The 17,868-nt window shown below is 34.1% G+C and overlaps 2 protein-coding genes and 1 long non-coding RNA gene across 3 annotated transcripts; all 3 read left to right on the forward strand.

Annotated features, from left to right (window-relative positions):
- The first annotated feature begins 1,003 nt into the window (after positions 1-1,003).
- LOC133318186 (uncharacterized) lies at positions 1,004-2,017 on the forward strand. Its single transcript, XR_009752441.1, has 3 exons — positions 1,004-1,095; positions 1,341-1,406; positions 1,847-2,017. It is a non-coding gene; the product is annotated as an uncharacterized LOC133318186 (long non-coding RNA).
- Positions 2,018-4,827: 2,810 nt separating this feature from the next.
- Positions 4,828-5,332, forward strand: LOC133318211 (EPIDERMAL PATTERNING FACTOR-like protein 5). Its single transcript, XM_061520204.1, has 2 exons — positions 4,828-4,966; positions 5,076-5,332. Exons 1-2 carry the CDS (start codon positions 4,828-4,830, stop codon positions 5,330-5,332), a joined length of 396 nt encoding a protein of 131 aa, XP_061376188.1.
- Positions 5,333-12,810: 7,478 nt separating this feature from the next.
- LOC133318213 (uncharacterized) lies at positions 12,811-15,406 on the forward strand. The gene is made up of 2 exons (XM_061520205.1): positions 12,811-15,285; positions 15,401-15,406. The coding sequence occupies exons 1-2, from the start codon at positions 12,811-12,813 to the stop codon at positions 15,404-15,406; spliced, it is 2,481 nt and encodes an 826-aa protein (XP_061376189.1).
- The last annotated feature ends 2,462 nt before the right edge of the window (positions 15,407-17,868 follow it).

Below are 17,868 nucleotides of genomic sequence, written 5' to 3' on the forward strand. Positions count from 1 at the left end.
CTTTAATTCTAAAAGAACCTTGCATCATTTACATTTTCTTGAATTGTTTTCATTATTTCACAAACCACAATTTTTCTTAAATTATTTTGATCAATCCAACAAGAGAGGAATAGTTATAATAACTTTGGTGCCTCAATCCTCGTAGAGACGATACTCTACTCATCATTTTATTACTTGGTACGATCGATACACTTGCCGATTTTACACAATAGTCTTTAATGGAACGAGATGGGGGGTGTATCTGTATAATAACCCTCACATGTAGTGTTGGATTTAATTATGAAGTAATGATTTTAATCATGAAATTGAAGAATAATTATAAGGAAAGTAGAAGAAAAAGAAATAAAGTTACCTTTGGTGAAAAAGAGTTAAAATGACAGTTAAGGAGTAAAAATGCGGGTAAATAAAGTTACCCTAAAGTGAAAAGTAAAATTATAAATATTACCATAAAAATATTTTGGACTAGTGGTTGAAGTTAGAATGAGAGTTAAGTTAGCGAGATAGATAAACTTATACCCACTTGGTTAGTGAGCTCACTTAAGTTCCTAAAACTTCTTATTATTCTTCATCTTCCGCGCACCATCATCGACAGAGAGGAGAAAAGGAGAAAATGGGTTTTTGATGGAAAATTTTCATTCTTTGATAACTTGAGCTAGGATTGATGAAATCAATCCATTCCAAAGCCTAAAGTGTGTCAAATTTCATCCTCTACAAAACCCATAGCTTAGTTTTAGTTGGGAGTCATTCTATTGAGAGATATCTCGTTTTCCCTATTTCGAAAATTTGAATAAATTTGGAGTTTTGGGGAGTTTTTGAGTGCATTGAAGCTTAGGCTTGATTCCTCTTGCATTCTAAGGTAATTCATGGTAAGTTTCCATCCTTTTTCACTCATTTCCATGAATTTTTATGAATCTTAGGTCACTAATGAATAATAATCCAAAAATAGGAATTTGAAGGAGATGTTGATATGTTATCTTGTTGCTTTCTTGATGTTTGTGGTATAGGATTGAGCAAGGAGACCCAATAGTTGAGGAGGACCCATTGGTGGCACTATTACAGTGAGAAACCTAAATTTTCTCTAAATTTTCAAAGAGGGTAAGTGATCAATTTCGAAAATTAAATAGTATGAGTAGTAGGAGGGTGATTTGTAGGTGAGTCCCTTTGTTAAATATGTTTGGGATTGGTTCCCGTAAAAGGGAAAATTATGAAATCGCCATTTAGGACACTTTGATAAATTGGACTAAAAGTCAAGTGTAGGCTTCTTGTATGTGTAGTCTTGAAAATTTAACGTGGTAGACTGGTATATAGGAATACTGATTGTCTTCACATATTGGAACTAGGTAGTGACTTTGTGAAAAATCGTGAATCTGTGGACACGAGAATTATTGGAGGACTTTGCTTGCGAGGTAAGCTTTCGGTCCTTGGGGTTAATCCCCCGTTTGTTCCACCAGACTCCGAGGGAGGATGGTACTTTTATATGGTATGTGGATATGACTTGCTATATGTTGCATGTATATGTATGTATGTTTGTGTGCCACACAAGACGATGTTTCCTTGTGTGAAGCATAAGATGGTGTTTCCTTATGCATAGTATGAGACGGTATTTCCTCATACGGTATGTTGCAAGACGGTATTTCCTTGCGTAATGCATACTTGTTATATTCTCTGGCCAGTAAGATTATATTATTGCACACTGCATTGTCATACATATTCTGATGCATGCATGAATTTTTATACTGTGTTTATACCAGAAGTGAGCTTAGGGGTGGAGGAGCCCTCCAAGGGTCCCTAGCTTACTGAGGTAATTATATTATCTCACCCCGCGTTATGGGAATTACCATTTCAGGTACAGGAGCTGATGGTACTGAGGTATCGTGTGGCAAGAGGCCAGATGAGAGATACTACTTGACATGAATGTCAGGGTCTTACGGAGATTTAGATTTGTACCTGACATACTTTATTTTAGGAGATGTCTATGCCATGTCGATAGTCTGTATATGTTGTTAGTTATGCATGCTTAGGTCTATGTTACTTATTTAATTGCATCCCTTTTGTTTATTTGATGTAATTATATAAGTAACATCATGGACATTATTTTGAGACAGTATGATTATGAGATAGCCTAGGCCATGGATGGCTGGGCAATATGTTTTATCTATGCTGTGATATGCCTGAGTTATATTAAACTGTCAATCAGGTTGAAATTATCATAGTGGGAATTATCCCCAGAGGTCCAAAATACAGAGGAAATGATGTTCGTTTTATTTTGGCCATGGAAGTAAAAAGGTTTTCAATACATAAGGAAAAAGAGAAAAAAATTTATTCAATTAGCTTCCGCATTAATTAAGTTGAGCATGCTGCGCTTACTATCATATGAATGTTAATTAACCGGCTGCAAACGGGCGTTACAATCTGCAAGACACTTCGACGCTCAAGTCAGTTATGGTTCAAGCATGTTTCATTATGTAGAAGAAGATGTGTATCTTTGTGTTAATAGGTATGTATTTATAGTGAAGAGATGAGCTGCTTGGGAGATGTCTTGGTGATCAGGTTTGCTTTGTCTTGGAGCCAAAGTAATATGGCTGTCATGTTTAAAGGTTGAGGAGCTTGCTGAGATAGCCTTTAATATTGTGCAGCTTGGAGAGATGGGCTTTGCAACCTTCTTTGCTATGAGCTTTCTTAATAGTAAAAACTTTTAGTTTGGGCGTTGTATTTTGATAATATATATCCAGATCACTTATGACAATATATAATTAAATAATAATGTTAATTAGATCAAAATTAAACTCTGCAAAGATTCAAACTTACTTTGTGTTTATGTTTATAAAATATTTGATATAATTTAACATTTTTTTAAGTATTTCAGAGATTAACTGTACACATAATTTTAAATCAGGGATTAAATCATTGGTAAAGTACATTTTGAAGAACTAGCTAAAACATTATTTTACTTCATTTTTAAGCATGCAAATATTTTTTTTAAACATTTGTTTTACTTATACTTCCCCTTCGATCTTTATTATCTTTATCTCTTCTTTCACTTTTAAAAAGTTATTATTTTTTTCGTTGAAACATTTTTGTAATTTTTTTTTGTTCTTTTTACCCCTTTAAAGGATTCAATGAAACCCTCGTAGAAAAATAGTGAAAAATAGAACGATATTTAAAATTTCTCTAGTGTCACAATTATTAAAATAAAAATAAATTAAAAATATTAATAAAGTATTCATGCAATGTACTTTTGGTTTCCGTTACTTGATTTAGATCGGTCCAACATTACTTTTCCCACAGCTTGAGATATCAGTCAGTTCTCTCAAATGGTGGCTTCTCAAGCACATGATTCAACTCATAATGGATTCTTTCAATTTAATCAGTAATCACAAATTTGAGTTATATAATTGTGTTAAAAATTTAGTAAGAAAATTTTTGCCACTCATATAATGGCCTCCGTTTTGTTATTTTCCTTTACTTAAGAGACATCTAACATTTTAATCTCATAAATGAACGGCTTAATTAGATGGGAACAAAACAAAAGCCCTTCACTCGATCCAGTTTATTTTCCTATTTTCATTTTGTTATTATTTTATACTTGGTTGCTCCTAAAAGAACATGGAAAGACCCTTTTTTTCTACCTTAGGCGCCGTATCCATATATCCAACACATAAAATTAATATTTTCTAGAAAGAAAAATGCACATCCAAGTATCTAAGAAATTAACATAAACATGTTAAAATTATTGAGAGGGGATAATATGTGTTTGAAAAATTACTTTCGTAATATTCATAGTACTATAAAATACATATCAAAAATTGAATCACGCAATAACACAAAGTTAAAGCGTACCGTACTAAAATATATGAATGCATCAAGAGAATTTTTTTTTTTTTTTGGAGTTACCCAACCCTAATTACCTCTTTGAGGCGAGTTGGCTCCCTCCGGTATCCCCACAAGCTTTGACTCTTTGAGCCGGCTATGAGATTAATCCGGAGTGCGGGGGTCAGTGATGGCTAAAGGTTCAGCCCCCTCCCCAAGAATGCATTCAGCGGGAATCGAACACATGTCCAACCCCACTAACTCAGTGCCAAAGAACTAACTGAGCTGTACCCATTGGGTCATCAAGAGAAAATTTAAACTAGTATCAGACACTGTGACTTTAAGACAATATTGCCTCGTGTCCAAAATTCGTGAATAAATAAAATAAATTACCTCTATTATTATGCGGCACTTTTCCATTGAATAGCTCATCCAACTCAATTTATGTTTGACCAATTACATTAAAGTAGAAAAATACAAATGCAAATGTAATGAAAAAAAACTCATTTAATTCTAATTCTCTATTTATTTATAAAAATGTAAGGTCATGATTAAAAGTTATATATTCGACGATGAGACAATATATTCGTTCAACACAAAAACACATGTCATTTAGACGATTTAAAAAACACACATTTTTTCATGTCAAATTTCTATTCATAAACATAATTAATTCCAACAAAAACATGTAACAAATGAGAACGTTATTTGAAACTAGTACTCATACAATTCACAATCATTCTGGCCCCTGTGGTAGGGTCCATGCTCCCCCACCCTATGGGCCTTTTCCCTAATACTCGAACAAGATCTCTCTTTCTCTCTCTCGCTCTCGCTCTCTCTCCTATTTTGGGTTCTTCTCTTTTGACTTGGACTTTCTCTCACACGCAAGAATCTGCACTTACAGCAACAATAATAGTAGCATACCCTCTCCCTCTCTCTCACTCTCGCCTCTTACTCTTCAAAGTTCAAACTCTTTTGTCCTGTCCTGTTGCTAACGTGCGCATTCCCACCTCGGCGATGAGCGTACTGCGCCACAACCGCCGCCGCAAACATCACCTTCGCCATCACTACCATTGGTTACCAACCTTGATCACCACCTTCACTTTGCTCTTGTTCTCTTCCGCTTCAGCCATAACTACTCTCGCACCACAACCCAGTAAGTGCACGCACGAAAATATATAAATAACTAAACCAACCTTTGTGAACTCACCCTAACAACACATGACTCAATTCTCATTATGCTTTTTTTTATATTTTTTTTTCAGGTGGTGGAGCAGTGAAGCACCCTCACAGGGAAGAGAAAGAAAATGGGTTACCGGCGGAGCCGTTGGACAGAGGTGTGGCTGATCAGAAGAGGTTCGGCGGACCAGGGTCGTCGCCGCCATCGTGCAGATCCAAGTGCGGTTGGTGCAGTCCTTGTCAACCGGTTCACGTTCCGGTCAAACCGGGTTTGATCATACGCCTTGAATACTACCCTGAAGCGTGGCGTTGCAAGTGTGGGAACAAGCTTTTTATGCCTTGAAAATATGTAAAAATCCTAGTACAAAAAAAAAAAAAAAAAAAAAAACGCAAACGTTGCCTGAACCGAACAGGAAAACATTGCAGGCAGGCATCTTAAATTTTTCCCCTTTTGGGGTTTTTTTTGTTTTTTGTCTCTCAGTGGTTAGTGCCTATATCATGCATTGATTAATGTTGCTGAGGTTGGGTAGCTGAACCTGAAGGTGCTTCTCATGAGTACTATGTTTATAGTATTGATTTTTGGGTTAACCTTTTGAGGGAAGGGAACGTTGGGAATGTAAGATGTCAAGATGTGACTATCGAGATCAGAATTTATATCTTAAACCCTTCTCTTCTCTGCTTTTAATGCACACTACTACTACTCTCTTAGGTGCCCCTTCTCTATTCTATATGATGATTTCTCTTTCCTTTTTTTTTTTTGGTTTATGTTTGTGCCAGCTTGCATTGTCCCTCTTTATATTATTATTATAAGTTGTAATTATGATGAGGTTCTCTTCAGAAAACAGAGAATCGCCATCTTCTTCTTCTTCTATGTTTCCATGTGTAATGTTGAAATGAAAGCTTTAATAGAGGTCTCTCGCATGGAGGAAATAGTGAAGAAGCATCTTTGAATGGGGAATATGGTGAAACTGTGTTGGGCTTGGTTTAATTTTTTAATCTGTTCGTTGCACTTGTACTAGTGGGTTGAAGTTTATGCTACCTCACTGTTACACGCGCGCTATTTAGGTATCTCACTTGTATTCTTAATTTTTCTTTGTTTGGATTTTTGTACTGTTGGGTTTTACTATTATGACGCGGATATATGATCTGTCTCACCGCTCTCACTGTTTCCTTCTTCGCTAAGACCTTTCTCTATACAGTAGATTAGGTATTTGCTTCTTTTTTCTTCTGCTCAACTCTGTGAATGTTTATATAGGACATTGATTACCCCTCCCCTTTCGTTCTCCATTAAATGTGCAAATTCCAATTAGAGATGTTTTCTTTTCATCCTCTGCTGAAAGCAACGTTTAGTGATTATTATTATGTGGTAAGAAGTTAAGGTAAATAAATTATCAAAAGAAACACGGATAGAGCTTTTGTTTTTTGTTTCGTAATTGCCTAGTTTTTGTTTTTTCGCTGGTATAACTTGTCACTTTTCCTATGTTCTCCTTAACTAGTTTAAATTCTATTCATTTCCATACCACGGGTATCTTAAAATTTAACCTAAAGAAATTTCTCATTTTCTCTCTTATTTTCAAAGTGTAGTCCAATTTATATTTCCAACAAGAATGAATATTTAAAACGTAACCCTATTCTTAATTCTTCTATAATCTATATACAGAATTAGTTGGTGTTTTCTTTTCTTTATTTACTCATTGCTTATTAGAATTAATAATTGGAACCTTATACTTATTGTAATAACTCATTTGTCCCCTAAATCTCAGTCCCATGATTAATAATGAGATTTGATTTCAAGATTTTCAATTATGGTAAGAGATTTAATTTTATCAATAGAATTATTTCTTTTTTTAGCCTTGCTTTCTTTTTCTCTTTAGGGTCCATATGCATGACCTCATAGAATTAGAAAGTAGAAACATGATCAAACAGTGAACCTTGGCCCCCATATATTGAAAATTGTGTACACATGAAAACGCCATGCATCTTCTTCCATGGTATGAAACGAAGCTTTGCATAATCAGGGTGACATGTAGATTAATCATGTACATTAATCATCACTCTCTCTTTCTCCTCTTGTTTCCTTTTCAGAGTAAATTGAACTTCATGTCTCTTTTGAATGAAACAAATTAAAGCCTTGATTAAGATGTGTATGGTTTTCATTTTCCTTAAGAAGGAGGAAAAGAAAATAATGGGCCATGAACCAATAAGGATAAATATTATTGGAGTTGGTGACATGTGAGTGACGACTCATATCACTGGTGAAGTGCTCCAATTCCAAAATTGCAGTACACACACGAGGGGGTGAAAGCTCCTTTCTCTGCAATTGGGGTTGAACAGATATATACAGTTGCTTTGGCTAGCTACCCTGGTGTCAGTGTTGCTTGTATCAAATGGGGTAAAAGTAAAAAACTGGCAAAAGAAAGCCCCCATTCACAAACACCCGCAACAAGTCACCACTAAGGCACCCTAACAGGTCCCATACCCACAAAGTTAGCTGCTCTATGAAACCCCTTTCAGTATTTAGTGTTTACCACTCCCAAATTAGTAATGTCCTACTAGTATAATCATTCACAGGTACACAAGTACATAGATTTATTTTTCTTTATCTCTTTACATAAAGGCAATTATATTTATGATGTTACTGAAAAAAGAGTTGTTGTCCAACAGATACATATTTATCAGGATATAATTTTGGATCCTGATATTTTTTTTTAAAATACCTTTTTTGTGTTGACTGTTACAAAATTTTATTTTATGTAATAATTGCAAAAAAAAAATGAACCTTTACATAAATCATATTAATTAACATATATAATATAAAGTAGAGTTATATTTATAAAAAAATTTATTTATAAATTCTTACAAATTATACAATAATATACTACAGATAATATATATTACTTGAATATATGTTATCCGTAATATATAATAGTTACTACAGATAATATATATTACAAATTTTAGTTACCGAAAATAAGTTATCTTCCGTAAATTTAATATGATGTCGTTTTGAGACGGAAATCATGGTATTTTTGTAATTTTAATTTATTTCAAGGTTATTATAATTTTTATAACTATAATTTTTTAATTTTTTAATTTTTCAATCTCAATACAATATCATTTTAAAAGTAAATGCAAGTAACTTATCTGTATTAATTACATAAATATTTTTCTAAATTTATAAATATATCTTATCCCTGTAACATATATGGTATATAACACTTTATTTAAAAAGAAAAAAATAGCTGGAACAAATACACAGAAATGTACAGCACCAGAACCCTGCTTTTTCACGAGGCCTGCCAGTGTTGTTGTTTTTTTCTTCTCTCACACTTATAATATGTCATAGTCCACAGAAAAACATGTATATAATAGTTTTCTTTTCAGGGTTTTGACAAGACAGATTCCTAATGGGATGAGGAATGGGTGAACCGGTGGCACTCTAAGATGACATTTTCAAAATCCAAATGTCTAGTCAGGAAGCCCATTTCATCACACATGACAGCACCCCACCTTCAACAAAGTTTGGTTAAGTTTCTGAAAAAGAGGGAGGGTGATGTACATATATAATTATAATTAATGTTAAGAACTGTTGTATGATTTGACAGTGTTGTTGGGGTTGCCGGTGAAGTCCGAAAGTAAGCTAAGCCTTCATCACTTTGCCTCAGGACACTCAGATCTTTATTCCCATCCATCAAAAACTTTCTTTCAAATCTTGCTTCTTATTCCATCATCACCATCAGCTTCTGAGTTTTGACTAAGAAATTGTGGTGAGATTGAGCATACTTATTTGATATGAAATTTCCATCTCAATGCATTTTTGGTTTAAAAGAGATAGTACTAGTGTTTTTTTCTTTTCTTTTTTTTCATTGAGTAAATAATATTTTTGATCTTCAGCAAATTTTACGATGACCGTTTTAGTCCCTAGCAAATAAAAAGGTTATTCGTGGTCGCTAAGAAATTCAAAGTGAATCCGTTTTAGTCTTTTAAGGGACTAATATGGATTTTTCTTAAATTTGTGAGGAATCACGATTTCAATTAAATGGATCCATTTTAAATTTCTTAGGAACCACAACTAGCTTTTTTATTTACTAGTGACTAAAGCGGATATCATAAAATTTATTGAGGACCAAAAAGAGTATTTATTCTTTTCCATTTTTAGAAGTATTGGACCCCAAGAAAGATAAAATTGTTAGACATCAATGTCAGGAAACATAACATTGCAAAGGAAGCAAGTCTGAAAAAAAAAGCAAAAGGATAATAAAAAACATTATAAAGGAATCATGGCTCTAAATTATTGAATCGAAAATAGAAGCATATTTTACCCTAAAATGATGTTTTAGCGGTGCCTGGTAAGAGTATTCATCAATCGATCCAAACTAATTCAAGTGACCAAATCGAAAAATCGAATAAATCGAAAATCGAAAAATAAAAAAAAGTCACAAATTTTAATTGGATTGGATCGGTTTTTGGAGGGTTGATGAAAACCGATCCAATCCAAATCGATCTAATATATTAATTCCCCTCTCTACCTACTTGGGTCTTTCCATAATCATAGCCTAAAAATTTCTAAACCCGAGACCCATTAACCCATCAACTAAATCTAAAAAAAAAAATTAGTCATATTTCATCAACAAAATTTTATCTTTGTAGAGCTTCATATCTCATTGCCAAAAAAAAACTATATTTTAGATTACTAATGCTTTTGTATTTCAAAAATAAATAAATTACAAAGCCAATATATACAAAAGATGTTATTTGCGCAATAATCATGAAACAAATTTTAGGATTTTCAAAAAATTGAAAACCGATCCAATCCAAACAGAAAAAAATTAGATTGGATCGGATCGGATTTGAAAAAAAAATTCAAACCGAATGGATGATTATATTATCAAACCGAAGGGATTGAATCGAATGATTTTTTCTTCCAAAATCGATCTAATCCAGATCGCGAACACCCTTAGTACCTGGACCCATAAAATGAAATTATTTGTTTCATCAACTCAACTTCGTATCATGTAGATGGAGGCTTCTAGAGTTTTAACTTAACTCCCACAAAGGCGTTATGAAAGTCTCCATGTATATAATCCAGGCTACATAGATGGGTGTAAAGTGTAAACTAAAAAGGCACAATATTTCCTAATTAATTATGTCGAGGTCGCGTAGAGCATACAAGTTACAACAATAAAAAAACGTGTTATACGATCCCATACATGTAACCACAGCTTAAATGTTTAGGTATATATGATCTGCCATTATATAGGGTTTAAACTTTAAAAAACATTTATCTGTTTTCATTGTATATGATGTGTATTCAAATTCAGTCAGAAATATAAAGCTATAAAGTATGATTAATTGGTCTTTCTTTCAAATGTACTTTTTTTCAGTCACTCAACAATAATCTTTGTTCAAGTTGGTCCCTAAAATTATCTCTTGTTGGAGTCTTTCGCCCTCTCTCTTCCATAGGATTCTTAAGTAGAGATTACTCTTTAATCCATTATGTTGGGATATTTAAATGTAACGAAGTCACGCAATGGTTTGATAATGAAATAAATGATGTGTATATAAATAAAAAGATTCATAAATTAATATTTTAATGTTTGGGGTTGAGACATAGTTGAACTCAATCTATTAATAATAATCTCTCGTCATGGGCTTTCTTTCTCATTTATCTAATGCATCAAAAAATTTGGATTAAGATATGATATCCAACTTAGTTAATATGGTTAGCTAACTTAATTCACTGATAATGATCTTGTAGGCGACTCCCTTGTCCGCCTTAACAAGACTAATTATCATTATTATTATTGAACCTTTGACCAATTCCTATTAAATTCTATTAAAAATCACATTTGTGGAGCCTGACTCTCTAGTGTAATCATCATAGTCGGCCAACCCTTCAACATCTCTATTACCCTCCTGAGTCTTTATACAACACGAGTTTCCCAGTTCCCCTCGATCAAGAAAACCAACAATGAATTTAACCATAAAGCTGCAAGTGTGGTTCGGACCCCTCAAATAATTGATTATTTGGTCCCTAAGTATTACACACCAATTTGAATATATGAATAAAATCCTGCCAGATTCGATTCAAATTTTAAGTTGATTAACATATTCTAGTATATTATCATTTTGCTGTTAAATCTATTTCAAAGATTGATCTCTCAACTTAGGGGGCGCATGACAACCTTTCCGGAATCAATTTTTTTTTTTTAATTTATGTTCCCGGAAACAGAAATGAATAGAAAACTTGTTTGGTAAAACTGGTTTATTTTTTTGTTCCTGGGATGAACCAAATTAATTTTTGTGCTGGGGAACAGAAAAAGAATCAGAAAATATTTTTACTTTTTTATTCTCGAGCACAAAATGAGAAACACTTATCTCTCTTAATCACTCTCCATCTCTACCATCATCACCAGGCGCGGACCCACGTTGGGTCAAATGACCGCACGTGCAGACACAGGAAATTTGTAAATTTTTTTTTTTATTTTTTTTTTTATACTTTCTCTCACAGCTAAGCCTCTCACCGTACCTCTGTCACTCATTTTTCTTTCTGCAAAAGAGGGCAAGCCTCTCTCACCCTACACTCTCACTCATTTTTCTTTCTGCAAAAGAGGGCAAGCGGATTTGAGCGCAGATTTGGCTTCCATTCAGCATCTTTCCTTCCATTCAGCGCAGCTTGAGCGCAGATTTGAGGGCAAGCACATCAAAACTCTAATTTTTTTGAGGCAAGCAGATTTGGCTTTTGAGGCAAGCTCCACCTCATTAATTTTTTTGTTGTTTTTTTTGTTGCTGTGTAGTTCTTAGTTCTTTTGTTGTGTAGTTCTTGGTTCTTTTGTCATTGCCATTTTATAACTTTATGGCTCTGTGAGCTTTCATTTCATTTGAGTCCTAATTGTTGGAAATCAATTTTTTCCTATTGTTAGTCTAGAAAAATGAAGAAGCTATAAGAGCTATCTACCATCTACCAGAAAAACACGGAAATTGGCAACAGATTGGTAGAAAGTTGTAGAAGTTGGTTAAATAATATAAATTAGTCAAAGAAACAAAAAAAGAAGAGAAGACAATTTTGAAAAGCAAGAAGAAAAAGAAGGCTGTGGAAAATTGAAGAAAGTGGTAGAAGTTTAAATATTATAATATATATTAGGAAAAGTCGGTTAGATAAAATCTATAAATATAGCTTGGTTCAATCTAAATATACATCATTGTTCACATCTAAATAGTTTGGTTCAATCATATTATAATGAGCTAATTACTCAATTTATTCTTAGAACAAAATGTGAATAAAGTTCCCCACTAGTTGTGAATTTGAGAAAAGCATTTCCTTTAAGCATAAAAGTTTTCCACAAACATTTGCCTCAACAAAAATATAAATGAAAGCCTCATAGTCCCCAGCCTTTTGGTTATTTAATTAATAAGAAACGGCTTTTTAACACCAAGTTTGAAATCTTGGGATTCTCTCTATTATACGTATCAAAGTTTGTAAGAGCAACCTAATATTCAAATAATTAGATAATAAAGTATTGGGTAAGGAAAAGGACTTTTATCAAATATATATTTATCTGTCATCTGTCATTATCAAATGTTTATATGTTATATCTCTTTGATATTTGAAGTTTAAACTATATTTTGATTATTGCAGTTGTTCCCATTTCATATTCCAGACCTGTCATTTGGAAGTCCGTTGATCATATCAGGCAGATATAGTGAATTTTGAATCCATATTGCAATTTTGAATCCATATAATATTTATTTGGGGATAAAAAAGTACTAACTTATTCTCTCTATTATTTTTCTGTAACCTTCACAGGTCTTGGAAAAATTATGTCAGGGATACAATCTTATTTCAAACGTCAAAAGAGCACAAATACAGAACCTGAATCCTATGAACCTCATAGACAAAATGTTTCAATTGTTGAAAATTCTCCTCAATCTCAAAGACAAAGTGTACCACCACAAGCATCTCAATTTCAAAGTTTTCAATCACCACCTGAAGCAAAAATTAATATAGAAAATCTTGAAGCGGATCCAGGAAAAAGACCTTCACTTTATTCAATGACATCAAATCCTATAGAGAGAGAGGATATTCGGAGAGCTTATTTGCTCAAGGGTCCAACTCAACCAATTCTTAAACAATTCCCTCAAACGGAAATGTTTGGAAAAATGCGTAGATTCAATTCTAAGTGGTATGAAGAATTTGGTTCTTGGTTGGAGTATAGTGTATCACGAGATGCATGTTTTTGCTTATATTGTTATCTATTTGATATGGAGGTTAGAGGTAGTGGTTCAGCGAAGGAGGCATTTGTCGGTGTGGGGTTCAAAAATTGGCAGAAGAAGGATAGAATCAAAGTTCATGTTGGAGATCATAGGAGTGTTCACAATAGATCTTATCAAGCTGGTCAAGATTTGATGAAGCAAAACCAACATATTGATATTGCCTTTTCAAATATTTCTGAACAACAAAGAATTGATTACCGTATTCGCCTGAAAGCTTCTTTAGATTGTGCTAGATACTTACTACGAAATGGTCAGCCTTTTCGGGGACATGATGAATCTGAAAGTTCAAATAAACAAGGTTTATTTCTTGAAACTCTAAAGTTTTATACTAAGCCAAATAAGGAGATGAGTCACGTGGTCTTGCAAAATGCCCCCGATAATCACAAAATGACTTCACCAAAAATTCAGAAAGATCTTGCTCAAGCTTGTGCTGATTTGACTGTTAAAGCAATAATTACTGATCTCGGCAATGATTACTTTTCCTTGCTAGTTGATGAAGCTCGTGATGTTGCAATTAAAGAACAAATGGCAGTTGTACTTCGGTATGTAAACAGAAAGGGGTCCATTGTTGAATGTTTTATTGGCATAATTCATGTTTCAGATACTACTGCAAAATCACTAAAAGCAGCGATTGATTTGCTATTTTCTAAACTTGGTTTAAGTTTGTCTAAATGTCGTGGTCAAGGCTATGATGGTGCTAGTAATATGAGGGGTGAATTCAAAGGGCTAAAGAGTTTGATTTTGGCAGAGAACAAATCTGCATTATACATTCATTGTTTTGCTCATCAGTTACAATTGGCACTTGTGAAGGTTGCAAAACATCACAAAAAGATTCAAGAATTTTTTGACATGCTTCAAAAGATGGCTACCGTTGTGGGGGGTTCATGCAAGCGGAAGGAAATTCTTCAAATGAATCAATATGAGCATATAGTTGAAAGAATTGCTCGCGGTGAAATACCAACTGGAAAAAGTTTAAATCAAGAGACAACCATAAAGCGACCTGGAGACACTCGTTGGGGTTCCCATTTTGGTACAGTTACAAGTGTTATCTCATTATTTTCTCCAATAATTTCCTTGATGAAAATTATTGAAGACGAGCCTAGGAATGATGCTGCAAGAACTGATGCAGGTTGCATTTTGTATGCCATGGAGGATTATGAGTTTGCATTCTTGTTGCATCTTATGCAACTTATCTTGGGGATTTCTTATGAGTTGTCACAAGCATTACAAAGAAAAGATCAAGACCTTTTAAATGCAATTGGTTTAGTGAAGGTTGTCAAGTCTCGTTTACAAGAGGTGAGAGATAATGGTTTTGATGAATTGCTTCAAGAAACGAACATTTTTGCAAATAAATATGATATTGACATTCCAAATATGGAGGATGTTTATTATCCTAAAGGAAGATCAAGACGGAGATTGGAATCATTCACATTCTTGCACTACTTTAAGGTGGAGTTATTTAATACAGTGATAGATACTCAGGTTCAAGAGTTGGGTGATCGATTTGATAATGTCAATACGAAGTTGCTTGAGTGTTTGAGTTGTCTTGACCCTCGTGATTCATTTGCTAGTTTTAACAAAGAAAAGTTGATTGAGTTTGCTAGATTTTATCCTTTGGAGTTTAATGAGCTTGCAGATATTCCTTTTCTTTCTTCAAGTCTTGGTAATTTTATTGTTGATGTAAGAGCTGATTCTGATTTTGTCAATTTGGAAAGAATTTCTGACCTTGCTTTGAAGATGGTTGAGAAGAGAAAGGATATTGTTTATCCATTGGTTTATTTGTTGATAAAGTTGGCACTCGTTCTACCGGTAGCAACTGCTAGTGTTGAACGAGTTTTTTCTGCAATGACTTTTGTTAAGGATAAGTTGCGCAATCGGATAAGTGATGATTGGTTTAACGCATGCATGCTAACTTATGTTGAACGTGATATGTTTGATAATATTGATGATGAAGATATAATGCAATATTTTCAAAGAATGAAAAATCGAAGAATGCTTTTGTCGTCTTCTACTGCCAACGTGGTATTAGCTTCTATTATTTTTGTTGTTATCTGGTATTTTTTATTGTGTTGTTCTATTCATTTTTGCTTTAATTCATGTTTCATATACTACTTTTTTTATTGCGATTTGCTTTCAGCTTTGATGCTATATTCTGGCTTAAAAAGAGAGGATTGATTGCAGATGTGACATTCTCAAATAAGTTAATCTCTAGAGATGAGAGTTTTCCCTTCTGTACAGGTAATGTTGACTTTTTTATTCACCACTATAAATAGAATGATGATGTATGGATGTACTGGAGTTTATTCTCATATTTGTTTTGGAGGATTGGTAACATTTAAGGGGAATGATTGGTCAAACTATTGCCTGTAGCTTGTTATAGAAGCAACTAGATTATGAGCGAGTTCATAACCTTGTACATAAAGCATTGATTTAAACTTTCTTTACAAAAAAAATTTTCGGGGGCGCTGCCCCCGAACCCCCGCCACTAATTGTGCGGACATAAACATAATATCCTGGGTCCGCCACTGATCATCACCATCACCACCATCATCCCAACACAACCACCGCCACCATCGTCGTCGCCGCCATCGTACCCCTAGTGTTGTCGTAACCACCACGATGCCACCTCCACCCATCACTACCATCATGCCACCACCACCACTACTACTACTATCACCATCACCACCACCATAATCGCAACCACTGTCGCCATCACCACCACCACAACGGCACCGCTACCATCACCACCACTATCATTGTCGCAGCCACCACCGGCACCGCCGCCAGTACCAACCACCACCACCATTGTCACAGCCGCCGGTACCAACCATCACCACCATCGTCACCGCCACCGCTGCAGCCACTGCCACCACCACCTCCATAATGTCATCACAACCACCGCTACCATTGTCAACGCCACCAACCACCATCCCCACCACCATTGTCGTCACCTCCACCACCACCATCCCCATCACTATCGCCGGCGACGCCACCATTATCACTGCCATCGCCGCAGCCACTGCCTTCACAACCACCATCACCACGTCACTACCGCCCCCACCATCACCACGTCACTACCGCCCCCACCATCGTACCGCCACCACCATGCCACCACCGCCGCCACCACCACAACCACACCATATGAAAAGGAAAGTGATGATCCGAATTTTTTTATATTTAATAGAAATTATTTTTTATTATATTATTTGCCATGTTATTAAACGCAATTCTCATTCTCAAAATAAAAATAGAATATGTCATCAAACACATTTTTTTCTCTGAAACTGTTCCAAGGAACAGAAATAGAAAAGAATTGTTTCTTTTCAGAAACAGTGCTAGAGAATAAAATCGTTGTCATGCACACCCTTAAAGTATAATTTTTTTTTGGTAATCTACTTAAAGTATAATTTATAATAAGGAATAGCATACATAGATAAAATAAAGTGATTGATTATCATGTAATGTTGATATTACGTTTAAAAAAAATACTTATTTTATTTTAAATTTTAAATAGATAAAAAATTAAATTTGACCAAAATAAATAAATATTTAATCAATGCAAAAGATTTTTTTTTTGTTGCAAAAATACATGCCCTTGTCTTGATGCCAAGAAAAATGTTTAAAAATTCAAAAAAGTCAAAAGAAAAATGTTAATTAACCTCACATCTCTTCCTTTGATTTATCCCAAACATTCACACATACCCTAAAAAAGTATCAATTTTTTCCATTCTTACACTCATAAAAAATAGGGAAAATTTCCTATTCCGGATAAAAGACACCCAGCCCGTTCTAATCCAGTGTCTCTCATGAACAATAACTCCACAAAAAAATCCTGCCCCTGTGAGTTGTTTATATATCATGAAACTTCATTACATTAAATATAATATCAATTTAATATTTTTTAATTTAATTTGAAGCGTATAATGATTTTAATTTATTAAAATTTAAAATACGTATTTTTTTATTTACACACTTTGAAAATACTTTAGTTTAAAATATTTTTCTATTTTTTTACAACAACTCTGTGTTATGCACACCATAATAGCAACAGAAATGTCCAAAGAACATATCACATGCCTCATTATTGTGGGCCATCTCACATAAGAACGAGTTAACGCTACTTCTGCATCTTGAAGCCTTGGCCCATTTTGCCTTTTTTTTATTTTGGTAAGCTACCCGTTTTGCCTTAGGGGGCGTTTGGTTGAGGAAATGTTTTTGGAATAGTAGGGAAATGAGATAGATAGAGAAATGATTGGAAAGATAGATAAAGTGAGATAGCTAGAAAAATGTAAAAAAAAGTTGTTTGGTGGGGAAAAACTTTACTGGGAAAATTATGTAACTTTATGAAATCAACAGTGCATTAAAAGCCAGATAACCGGTTTTCCGAAAAATCCCACCTTCAAATTGGGTTTCTAAACAGTGCGGATATCTATGTTTCTCATAAATCCAGACAAATTGGATAGATGGGTTTTTGGTGAAAAACTTTGAAACAAACATGGTGTTTCTAAAAGCCATACTTGAGAAAGATAGATATCCCCTAAAAAGCTTTCAACCAAACACCACCTTAAACAAAACTTTATCCAACAGCCCGCTCTAAATAACAAT

Source organism: Gastrolobium bilobum, unplaced genomic scaffold (assembly GCF_033153095.1).
Source record: "Gastrolobium bilobum isolate Gb01-03AN ecotype WA unplaced genomic scaffold, APGP_CSIRO_Gbil_v1 utg9368, whole genome shotgun sequence".
In the NCBI taxonomy this organism is placed as follows: domain Eukaryota; kingdom Viridiplantae; phylum Streptophyta; class Magnoliopsida; order Fabales; family Fabaceae; genus Gastrolobium; species Gastrolobium bilobum.